Below are 12091 nucleotides of genomic sequence, written 5' to 3'. Positions count from 1 at the left end.
GGAAGTATGGGTTGAAGTAGTAACATTTGTGGCGATGTTTAACTTTAACTGTGTTTTTCAGCTCAGGATCAATATAATGATCAGATTATTTTTGGTTACCATCCATCCTCAGTCTGGTTTAATACAGGCCTATCTGGGCAGATAAAAAAGAAAAGGGCACCACTTCAACAGGTGGGAATAAGAATAAGGGGCGCTGCTATCACAAAAATTAGACTGCATGTACAGAGATACAGGGAGGACTACAAACACAATCTTAATCATCCAACCACAATATTAAGCATCAAATGAACCTTAAAAAGATGCCGCATTTCCTGCCTCTCATGCACGTTTTTTGCTACCATCGGAGACTGGCATCTCTACTAAAACAGATAGCGTTAATATACATTTACTGACACACACAGTTAGTATTACTTTTTTACTGACATCAGAATAATATACAGTGTATAATATATGCTATTCACTATTCAATAAATGTCACATTGATGATCTTCATTGCACATTTGCTTTAGGTTGTACATTATATGTTTCCTAGGGCCCTAAACACTAGAATAAACATTCTGCAATCATCCAAAAAACAAAATAACTAGGCTGATTGAATGAAGCATTCCTGGCTACAAAATTCATGAGATTCCCATGATACGCAGTGACATCACCAGCGCTGGGCTGGGGCACATGCCCACATCTCTTGCTGGGTGCCCTGGGTCTGACAGACAGTCCATGGCTATGACGCTCTCATGTACAGTACTGTCACACTGCTGTGTACTCTCCCCACCATGATCATCTTTAGGAATTGTGATTGCTGCCCAACAGAAAAGATGCTAGTAAGGAGAACATTTGTCCAGACAGCAGTTCAGGCAAAGCACCTTCAGTGCCTAATCTCATAATTTAGAAGCAATAGATTTTTCGTCAGGAAGGGCATGCCAGCGAGCGAGATTGCCTCTCTGGCGGATGCCTGTGCACAGTCGTAGGAAAGCTCACTACCCTATACATGGCTCTTAGGAAATACGCACATGCTTGTGCACGTATGTGCATCTGTCGCCAACGGCGGTGCCAAGCGCCAACTGAGCCAGTAAATTGGATCAGTGCTGTCCTGTCTACAGCATTCCCATGCAACCTGTTACTCTCCAACTGATTCCAGTTACTGACCCGGCTTGTCTTAACCATTCTTGAACTCCGTCTGGACTGACTCCAGCTTGTCTCCTGACTTCCGCTGGCCTTCTCCTGCCTACTGCTTACCTGCCACTACCTTGCTACCCTGCTCCGCTGTGGTCCTTGGTCTTCTCTCATCTGCTGAGCCTGTATACCCTGCTGGGCTGCACTGCTAGAAAGACTAACAGGCACTTCTGCCAATCTGCGCTACTTCACCATCTGTCCACTCTATCAGGGGCCTCGAGCCAGAGGTGTAAAAGAGGCCTTCCTCATCATGTGAGGCTCTTCTACTAGTACGTGACAGGTATAATCATATTCTGACATAGAGTTAATGTCTTTTGAGCTTTAGGACAAGTACAAGCTTCTTAGGAAATGTTGGATCTGTGGCTTTGGTCCAGGGCTGATGCAAGGAGTCAGTTACGTAAATGATGTCAGGCTCTATGCATGTAGAATAATTTATAGCATTGGTATCTATCTGTTTCCATGTTAAAAATAACAGCCAAATTAGATTAATATGACTTTATGAGTGCATATACAGTATGTTTATGACTGTTCCTAGCCTCCATTGCTCATATGTGTGATGTATACATAACCTTTAGGACATTCCTTGTTTTTACTGCTCCCATGTGCAACTTCTAAACCCACAAGTTGAGAGTATTTAGATTCAGAATAACCCAGGCTCCTCCATTTGGTTTGAGAATTGTAAAGGGGTTTGTGTAGAACCCTTGAAAGCTCTTCTTTTTTGGCACATGGGTAATAACCCCCTTGAAACAGAAGCTGCCAGATGGCAGCACTAACATTTGCCCATCTTAGCAAGGAAAGAGGCACATTTGAAAGCATGAAGGAGGCAGGCAGGAGGAAGAGTTAAAACTCCAGTTTGCAGTCCCTGGAAATTACACTTTTGACCTAGACATCTGATATTTCCTAGAAACAGAAGGCTGAGAAGGCCAAAATATGTTCCTCCACTCTGATAAGTGGGGGTGCCCATCACTGGGAAGAGGGCTTGGAACCATATTTAGCTGATTTGGAGGGCCCTTGCCTTTCTGTAAAATAATGTTACATTTGGCACTAGAGGTCTGAGAGGGACAAAACATATCCAACCTCAGGAACAGAATTTCTACTTCTAGAAGGTTGAGCGTTCCTTTTACCAGTGGAGAAGAGTACTGTTGCCCGCAGTTATTTACTTGATGTACTTATCCAAGGAGTGGCCAAACAGATATTCCCTTTCAAAGGGTGTTCGCACATGCAAATGGATCCTATTAGCGATTACATGTGAGAGACCAACAAGGGTTCCCAGTAATTAGCTGCGGGCAGAAGCCCCATTGAAAGCAATAAGATGCTCACAGTTTCTTATCTTGTAAATATGGCAAAGTGTATGTGCCAAACCATTCATGCAGTAGCGTAAGGCCACAGTTGACTGGACTGATGCAACCATTAGGATGGAAAATGGTAAGTAGGAGCACTTCTGCCAGTCCTCCAGGTGCTATATACATTCAGGATCATCCAAGATAGCTGGATAGCAAGCTGACAGGCACTCAAGCAGCATTTACAGGAAAAGCATGCTCTGGATAGACAAAGATGAAAATGTTGAGAAAGGCGCTTCTAAGTGCAGTATGTCAGCAATTTTATTAAAAGGCAATGGTAAAAAACATAGGAGTAAACAGGTTTATCAATGTATGAAATCCTCCTGAGATGGTCTTCCCTGTCACTTTGCCCACCAGCAGCTGCAGGAACCAAGGGTCCAGAGGAGCAAAATGGCCATCGCACTGAAACTGAAACCACTGTGGAACACAGGAAGCGGAAGTTGTGTCTGCAAGGGGGTGGTGACTAGTTTTGGAGCATTCGCAAAGGCTCTTTCTTCAAAAACAGTTTTGCCATCTTGCTCCTCCAGACTCTCAGTTCCTGTAGCTGCTGGTTCGGCACAGTGACAGGGAGGACCATCTCAAGAGGACTTCATACATTGATGAGCCTGTTTACTCTGTAATCCTGTAATCCTCTAAGTGCATACTGCACTTAGAAATGCATTTCTATCCATATTTTTAACCATGAGGATGGAGCTCAGCGAAAAGCTTATGCTCAAAAAAGCTCAAAGAAGGTCAATCAAAATGTGCAAAAGAGCCCAAAAAAGTACAAGCTTCTTCAAGCTGAAAAAAAAATCTAATTCCTGTAAAAGTAGCTTTTTTTAGCTGCAGTGTGCATGAGCCCTTAGAATAGTGTCTATTTGAGATCTTGGGGCCCTCTGTCCCCGCCCATGTAATCCCACCCACACTCAAGCCACACCCACACAAAGTCCCACCTACATATTGCACTGTCCACACTACATGAGTTTGTCACAGAATTCCTCTACACTATGTTCTAAATAAATGTTTATTAAAGAATACAAAGAAAAATATACTTGTATTAAAGAAAGTGCAACAATGATAGATTTCCAAAATTAAGGATTTTATAAATTAGCACAATATAACAGGTGCAAATGTCTTCATAGCTGAACAATTTGATAAAACATAGACAAAAAATAAAAAATAAAACGCTCTGTAGAGCATGTTACAAAATTATGGCCCTAGAATTGCTTTTACTCCAACGTTCCTGACGATACCATACATGTGTGGCACCCTTATTGCTTACATACATGTGCTCATCCTACATAAAACTTTTCATATATAGCGTGTTCGGGGGTCATGGGTGTGCTTTACATTTTTTTAAAATAATCTTTATTTACTTTATAACATTTTAACTGACCACCATTGTAAGGGGCATTCTTCCTGCTGACACCGAATGTAAGGGGCATTCTTCCCACAGTCCACCAATGTAAGGGGCATTCCTCCTATCGATCACCATTGTAACGGGCATTCTTCCCAGTGACCAACAATGTAAGGGGGCATTCTTCCAGCTCACTACCAATGTAAGAAACATGCTTCCCATCGATCACCATTGTAAGGGGTATTCCTCTCACTGACCACCAATGTAAGGAACATTATTCTCATGGACCACCAATGTAAGGAGCATTCTTCCCACTGACTACCAATGTAAGAAACATTATTCTCACTGATCACCAATGTAAGAAACATTCTCACTGATCACCAATGTAAGAAACATTATTCTCACTGACCACCAATATGAGGAACATTATTCTCTCTGACCACCAATGTAAGGAACATTCTTTCCACTGACCACGAATGTAAGGAACATTCTTTCTGCTGACCACTAATGTAAGGAACATTCTTTCTGCCGACCACCAATGTCAGTGACATTATTCTCACTGACCACCAATGTAAGGGGCGTTCTTTCCACCGAAGTGTGCATATATCAGTGTTTTATAGAAGGAATGGCACTCAGTATACAGATATCAATGTTAGGGAAAAACACTCAGTGTATAGATGTCAGTGTAACACATAGGGAATATCAGTAAGTGTTATTTCCTATGCAGGCATACCCCTCTTTTAAGTACACAATGGGAATTATTCACTAAAGCTGGAAAGTGCAAAATCAGGCTCACTTCTGAAAGAAACCAATGAGCTTCCAGCTTTTATTACCAAAGCTTAATTGAACAAGCTGGAATTAGAAGATCATTGGTTTCTATGCAGAAGTGAGCCTGATTTTGCACTTTTCAGCTTTAGTAAATAACACCCATTGTGTACTTAAAAGTGGGGTATGCCTGTATATAACTGACATCTATATGCTGAGTGCTTTTCCCTAACACTGATATCTGTATACTGAGTGCTATTCAATATATTCAACACTGATATCTGTACACTGAGGGGCACTCATTATACAGATATCAGTGTACCAGGGAATAGCACCTGGTAGATGGGCACTGGGCAAGAAGGAACACTCAGCTAGCCTAGCTGATGATTAAAGATACACACAAAACTGCTGTGATTACACACTGACCTGCTGCTGCACACAAGGCAGGTCAGGTGGCTATCTCCGACATGACTCCACTCTGTCCTCACTCTGCAGCCTTCAGCTCTCTCACTGGCTTTCCTCTGCTGCATGGATGTATACTGTGGCCCTGCCACTCTGCTGAATTCCCCAAGAGGAGAGGTGACTGGAGCGTCTGTCACTGCTATCATCCTCATGGCTCCATGATCGCTCTGTAATCCTGGCCAGCACCCGAGTCCTCTCATACAGCCTCATCAACTGCAGGCAGAGATGACATAGCTACTGCCTCCACGGTGCATAAACTTCTCCTATCCTGCATGATAAGCTGTTGGCATATCCAATGGCAGACTGAGCCGCTCATGGGGCCCCCCTGACCCAGGGCCCTCGGACACTGCCCGAGTGCCAAATGGTCAGTCTGACCCTGACTACAACTATAACTTTAAACTTTTTAAAAAGTCTCAAAAACTACCAGATAACTTAAAATAATAGCACACCAGAAGTTTAGAGCCCTTTCAAATGGGCTTTCAGATCATTTCCTCCTGTCAGATTTTCAGGTGGATCTGATCGGAAAGCTCCAAGCAGGTCTATGGGCAGGTGGATGCTTCCATCTACTTCCACCTTCCTGCAAGTCGGTCCAGAACATAAAATGCAAAAGGATTGCAGTTTTTTTTATGTTTTTCCAGATCAACACATGATGGATTAGTGGTAGCCTGATTCAAATAGACACAAGTCCATTTACACTAAGCAAAATTATAAACGCAATACTTTTGTGTTTGCCCCTATTTAGGCCTATATCTCTCAAATATTGTTCACAAATCTGTCTAAATCTGTGTTAGTGAGCACTTCTCCTTTGCCAAGATAATGCATCCACTTCACAGGTGTGGCATATCAAGATGCTGACTAGTCAGAATGATTATTGCACAGGTGTGCCTTAGGCTAGCCACAATAAAAGGTCACTCTAAAATGTGCAGTTTTATCACACAGCACAATGCCACAGATGTTGCAAGTTTTGAGGGAGTGTGCAATTGGCATGCTGACTGCAGGAATGTCCACCAGAGCTATTGGCCTTGAATTGAATGTCCATTTGTCTACCATAAGTCGTCTCCAAAGGCGTTTCAGAGAATTTGGCAGTACATCCAACCGACCTCACAACCGGCGACCACGTGTAACCACACCAGCCCAGGACCTCTACATCCAGCATCTTCACCTCCAAGATCGTCTGAGACCAGCCACCCAGACAGCTGCTGCAACAATCGGTTTACATAACCAAAGAATTTCTGCACAAACTGTCAGAAACCGTCTCAGGGAAGCTCATCTGCATGCTCATTGTCCTCATTGGGGTCTCGACCTGACTGCAGTTTGTCATCGTAACCAACTTGAGTGGGCAAATGCTCACATTCAAAGGTGTCTGGCACTTTGGAGGGGTGTTCTCTTCACGGAAGAATCCTGGTTTTTACTGTACAGGTCAGATGGCAGACAGCGTGTATGGCATTGTGTGGGTAAGCGGTTTGTTGATGTCAACGTTGTGGATCGAGGGGCCTATGGTGGCGGTGGGGTTATGGTATGGGCAGGTGTATGCTATGGACAATGAACACAGGTGCATTTTATTGATGGCATTTTGAATACACAGAAATACCGTGATGAGATCCTGAGGCCCATTGTTGTGTCATTCATTCAGGACCATCACCTCAAGTTGTAGCATGATAATGCACGGCCCCATGTTGCAAGGATCTGTACACAGTTCCTGGAAGCTGAAAACATCCCAGTTCTTGTATGGCCGGCATACTCACCGGACATGTCACCCATTGGGCACGTTTGGGATGCTCTGGATCAGCATATACGACAGTGTGTTCCAGGTCCTGCCAATATCCAGCAACTTCACACAGCCACTGAATAGGAATGAACCAACATTCCACAGGCCATACAATCAACAACCTGATCAACTCTATGCGAAGGAGATGTGCTGCACTGTGTGAGGCAAATAATGGTCACACCTGGTTCTTGGACCCCCCCGATGCCCCCCCCCCCCAATACAGTAAAACTGCACATTTTAGAGTGCCCTTTTATTGTGGCCAGCCTAAGGCACACCTGTGCAATAATCATCATCTTGATATGCCACACCTGTGAGGCGGATGGATTATCCTGGCAAAGGAGAAGTGCTCACTAACACAGATTTAGACAGATTTGTGAACAATATTTGAGAGAAATAGGCCTTTTCTGTACATAGAAAAAGTTGTAGATCTTTGAGTTTAGCTCAAGATAAATAGGGGCAAACACAAAAGTGTTACGTTTATAATTTTGTTCAGCGCACATCCCGCTACGCGCTGGAGTCTATTTACTAAAATTGGGAGTGCAGAATCTGGTGCATCTCTGCATAGAAACCAAAGCTCGATTGAACAAGCCGAAGTTTAAAGCTGATTGGTTTCTATGCAGAGCTGCACCAGATTTTGCACTCTCCAGATTTAGTAGGTCAATCCTATAGAGTCATTAAAGGTCTGCCACAGTTCACTGTCAGAAACTGAATTGGCAGAGATGTTACAAAATTGTACTCTGTTCCAGTTTAGCAAGGATCAGTTCACGGATCCTGAACACAGCAGAGCGCCTGTGTGTAAAAAGTGTATTATTAAATCATTGGCATTACAAACACTTAAAAAAAAAAAACGTAGCTCTGCCGAGAATGTCATTCACAACTACTCTGCACTATACATTAATTTGATGACTGAAGATACCAAAGAAGGATATAGACTGAAGAGGCAACTGGGAAACATCAAGTACAAATAATATAATATAGCAACTGATTACCAAAAAAAAATGACACTCAGTACAGATGGAGATGGAAGCTGTGATAACATTTGGGATGAAAATAACCCTTTTTTAAGTCCTCTCCCTGGACTGGACTTTTTAATGTAATAGGTAAATAAATGATGGCATGACCCACCTTGAATTTCCTGTTGAATAATTAATAAATACACCCGTGTGTTTTCTAAAAGCATTTATGCAATGATAATTATCACTTCAGATACTGTACTCAGCTTTAATTAAAATAATTCAGTAGCGTAGGAATAGTAAAATATGGGTCACTTAGTCCCAGCAGTTCCAGTCAGCTCTTCACATTCAAATATTACCAAGCTATATAGAAAGTCGTATTACCTGGTTGTAGAGCGCACAAAGGTGCAGAGCGCTGTTCCCAGATGCATTCTGTGCTCTCATATCTGCTCCATAAAACAGAAGATGCTCCAGATGTTGAACATGTCCATAACGGCACGCCTGTGCACACAGAAAGATTGGAGATAATTAGGACTTCCAGTGGAAATGATTAATTAGGTACAGTATACTATCCATCTACTATTTGCCTAATCCCTAACCAAAATATACCACCAGCAGCATGAATCTGTGGTAAAGTGCATTTTACTAAAAACACATTTTTATAAAAGGTGCATTAATATTTGTTCGTGGCTTCATATGTTTACAAGCAAAACTTAGGGTTCTATTTTTTTTAAAAATTGGGTTAAATGTGACAAGCAATTGCCCATCCATGACAAATTCTGACCCTGACCATATTTTGCATCATGTGTTTATTTCATATGATTATCAGCTCCATCTAGTAGCCATAATGTCATATTTTTCCTGAAATACCTCAATCAGAAAAAATATTGTAATATTTGCACTAGATGTTTCTGACAATCCCAGAAAATAATTGTATTTAGCAGAATTTGTCATAAAAGGGAAATGCTTGTCATTTGTACACTACACAGCAGTAAGCAGGACCTAGAATTATCACCGTCATTATCATCATTAGAGGTTCTTTATATAGAGCAGAATTGAAAAATTTCCTGTAGCTCAGCTTTCAACCTGTATTGTACAAAAGAGAAAATACCTCTGCTTCTGGACAATTTATTTTGTGAGAAACACACTGATGTAAACTGATGATAGAGCTAAAAAATATGCTGCTGTTGAAAAGTGCATAAAAAATTTGGTAGAAAAGTAAATTTTTTTTTGCTTTTTCTATCAACGTGCTGTGGAAAATTAGTTTCTGTAAATAAAGCATTACTCTACATCTGTAATGAATCTACCCTCTAAAAGCTTTAAGAAGAAATCCAGTCAAATACTGTCTAAGCCTAAACCTGCTCCTACCCCCATTCTAATGCCCTGCACACACAGTCAAACTTTCCGACGACAAAATCCGTCTGATTTTTTCCGACGGATTTTGGCCAAAACTTGTGTTACATACACACGGTTGCACAAAGTTGTCGGAAAATCTGATCGTTCCGAACGCGGTGACGTACAACACGTACGACGGGACTATAAACGGGCCAGTAGCCAAAAGCTTTTGTCTTGTAATTTATTCTGAGCATGCGCGGCACTTTGTCAGTCGGAATTGTCTACACACGATCGGAAATTAAACGATCTGATTTTAGATCCAGAGCTCAAACTTTGTGTGTTGGAAGTCCGTCGTAACTCAGTTTAAAGTCTGTTGGGAAGACCGTCTGACCTTTTCTGCCGGAAAGTCCAGTCATGTGTACGCGGCATTATACTAACTACCCTGTAAAGATGTATATACTTACCTAGTGTGAGGGCACTCTGGTCCAGTCACATGATCGTCTCCCATCACTGTTTTCAGTGTAGAGGAGGGACAGCCGATAACAGATGCCTCAAAGTAAGGTCATGGGTGACGTCATCGCTCAGGCACTGCAGCCCTTGTTGGTGATCTCTCCTCCTCACTGAAGCCAGCGCGTGAGAGATCATGTGACCGGACCTTCAGGCCTTCAGGAGAGGTAAGTATAGACATTTTTCCTTTACAGGGTAGTTAGTTTAGGGCTTAGAATAGGGGTTGTAAAGGACCTCCGTCCTGAACAGGACTATGTCTATTGTAAATGCTTCCTCTGCCCAGTACCACACGATCCAAGTCCCTTTAGCCCACCCAGTCACTCGCCGTAACACAGTGTAGGGTGAAAAACATAAGACTCTTTATTCAAACACATGTAACAACAGATATACAACGCAGGGACACTCACCCTCCCCCTTGGTGCGGTAAGCTGTCCAATAACAATAGACACACAGGTCAGGTGTATTCAAACTTCTCATCAATAAATAGTCTTATCAGCAGGGAGGGGCTTCTGGACGAATCCCCCACCTCCACCTAGACATACATCCCATAATATACTTTTCTCCCAAGGCCAATGGACACAACAGAACAATGTAATACAATCACTCCCAAAGTAACTCCAGTCACAGTGACACTTGGCGCAAACACTTGTAGGGCTGGTGCTGGGGGACAGTAGGGAAATCAGGGGAAGTGGGTCCCCATGACAACCCCTCCCCTCTCCACTTTACGAGTGCCAAAAGGGGAACCTCAACAGGCTACCCTAGAGGCACTTGTGGGTTGCTGGGCTTTACTGGGAATCTTGTTGACGGGAGAGCCCATCTGCATTTTGGTGCTGCCCCCCCCCCACCTTCTGTACTGAATAGTGAAGTTGTACAGTTGTAAGGCCAAACTCCACCTTAGCAGGCAGTCGTTATCCCCTGGGACCCAATTCAGCCAGATGAGGAGGTTGTTGTCCGTGAGAATGGTGAACTCCCTGCCGTGCAAATAGGGATGCATTTTTTTCAAGGCCCATACTATAGCCAGGCACTCCTTTTCGATGGTAGCATAGGTCACCTCCCTGTCCAGCAACTTTCTGCTAAGGAAGACCACCGGGTGCTCCTCCCCCTCCTCATTTACCTAGCTGAGGACAGCCCCCAGCCCATATGTGGGGGGATCCATCTGTAAAATGAACCTTTCTTGTAGCTTGGAGCTGCCAGGATGAAGTCGCGAGATAATTCCCAGGTCCAACATTTCGTTCAGTTTTTGTTTTATGGTGTTCTGGACAGCTTCTGGAACTCAGTAAGTATCTTGTTGGATGGGCTGGGTTTGCAAGGTTTCCACATGATGAGTGGTGAGGGTCGCCCTTCTGAGTCGAGAGGAAAAGATGAGGCGGCAGTGGTGCACAACGGTCTTCATGGACACCTGCTGTTCCTGGCTGAGCTGGGGGCCCAAGGGTACCTGGTGTATGTCAGCCGAGTGGCGCGCTACCTCCAGGAGATCAAGCATGACTTTGTCGTCTTCTTCAGGGGGTAGGGGGCATACCACCAGGATGGGAATGTTTCTGTCATGCTATTCCTTGATCATATTGATGTTTATGGTCTTTTGTCGCTTCCCCCGATCATCCAACATGAGAACATAGTTGGTCTCATTTAAGCTCAGCAAGTTGGCCCATTCATTCATGCAGTTCTAGGACGTAGGGGACCACAGGAACCCCCGTATCATGTAGTTGGCCCTCCCAGTATTCTTTCAGGCAGAGTCAGGGGGCCTCAAACCTTCCTCCCATACAGCAGCTCAAACAAGGAAAACCCAGTAGATTCCTGCAGGTCCTCCCAGTAGGCGAAGAGAAAGTGGGGGAGGTACCAAGTTACTTCAATAGTGGCAGGCGTTGGGGAAGGGTCACTCAATGCAGGTGGCAGATTTCCATCCAGGTGCTGGAGCTCCTCCTTCGGCTGGGTAGTTTCCCGGCGGGCTTGATTTTGCATGACAGCCCCAGCAAAGTGACACTGGAGGTCACCAACATAATTCCCAAGAAGCATATCGGCAGGTAATCTTTCCATTGCTCCTACATCACAGCGCTTGGGCCCCAGTGCATAGTCCAGGGTGACAGTAGCAAGGAGAATGAAGTGTTTGGTGCCACCTGCCAATTTGATCACTATTCCTGGGCCGGGCTGGAGAGCGCCAGGGAGCACAACTGGTGGATCCATGATAGTATGGAACACACCCAAATCTCGGAATCTCACTGTCCACGGTGACCCCTTGTAGGTGCTTTCCTTGGAGAAGTGATATAGGTGCCTGAGCAGGTTGAAGGCCAAAGACTCCTGGAAGGGTGTCCCAGTTGACAGAAGAGGAACACCAGTCTGGAGGGGGTGGCGGCAGGTCCTCAGGAGCTTGGTACAGATCCACATAATGTACTGGCATGCCAGGGCTAGGTCCGAGAGTCTTGGTTCTGGCAGGGCAGCTGGCCTGATAGTGACC

At 44.0% G+C, this 12091-nt stretch overlaps 1 protein-coding gene across 6 annotated transcripts in view; it reads right to left on the bottom strand.

Annotated features, from left to right (window-relative positions):
* Positions 1 to 12091, bottom strand: part of SHANK3 (SH3 and multiple ankyrin repeat domains 3) — a 595219-nt gene that overhangs the window by 307513 nt on the left and 275615 nt on the right. For all 6 annotated transcript variants that reach the window (XM_077474101.1, XM_077474102.1, XM_077474098.1 and 3 more), the window contains one exon: positions 8182 to 8298. In XM_077474101.1, the coding sequence (XP_077330227.1) occupies positions 8182 to 8298 (117 nt within the window). The remainder of the gene's footprint in view (positions 1 to 8181; positions 8299 to 12091) is intronic.

The sequence above is a fragment of the Lithobates pipiens genome, unplaced genomic scaffold (assembly GCF_037356315.1).
Source record: "Lithobates pipiens isolate NorthernLeopardFrog02 unplaced genomic scaffold, aLitPip1_a1.2 Scaffold_8, whole genome shotgun sequence".
In the NCBI taxonomy this organism is placed as follows: domain Eukaryota; kingdom Metazoa; phylum Chordata; class Amphibia; order Anura; family Ranidae; genus Lithobates; species Lithobates pipiens.
Note: the sequence above shows the minus strand (reverse complement) of the source record. Positions and strands in the feature narration are given on the sequence as shown.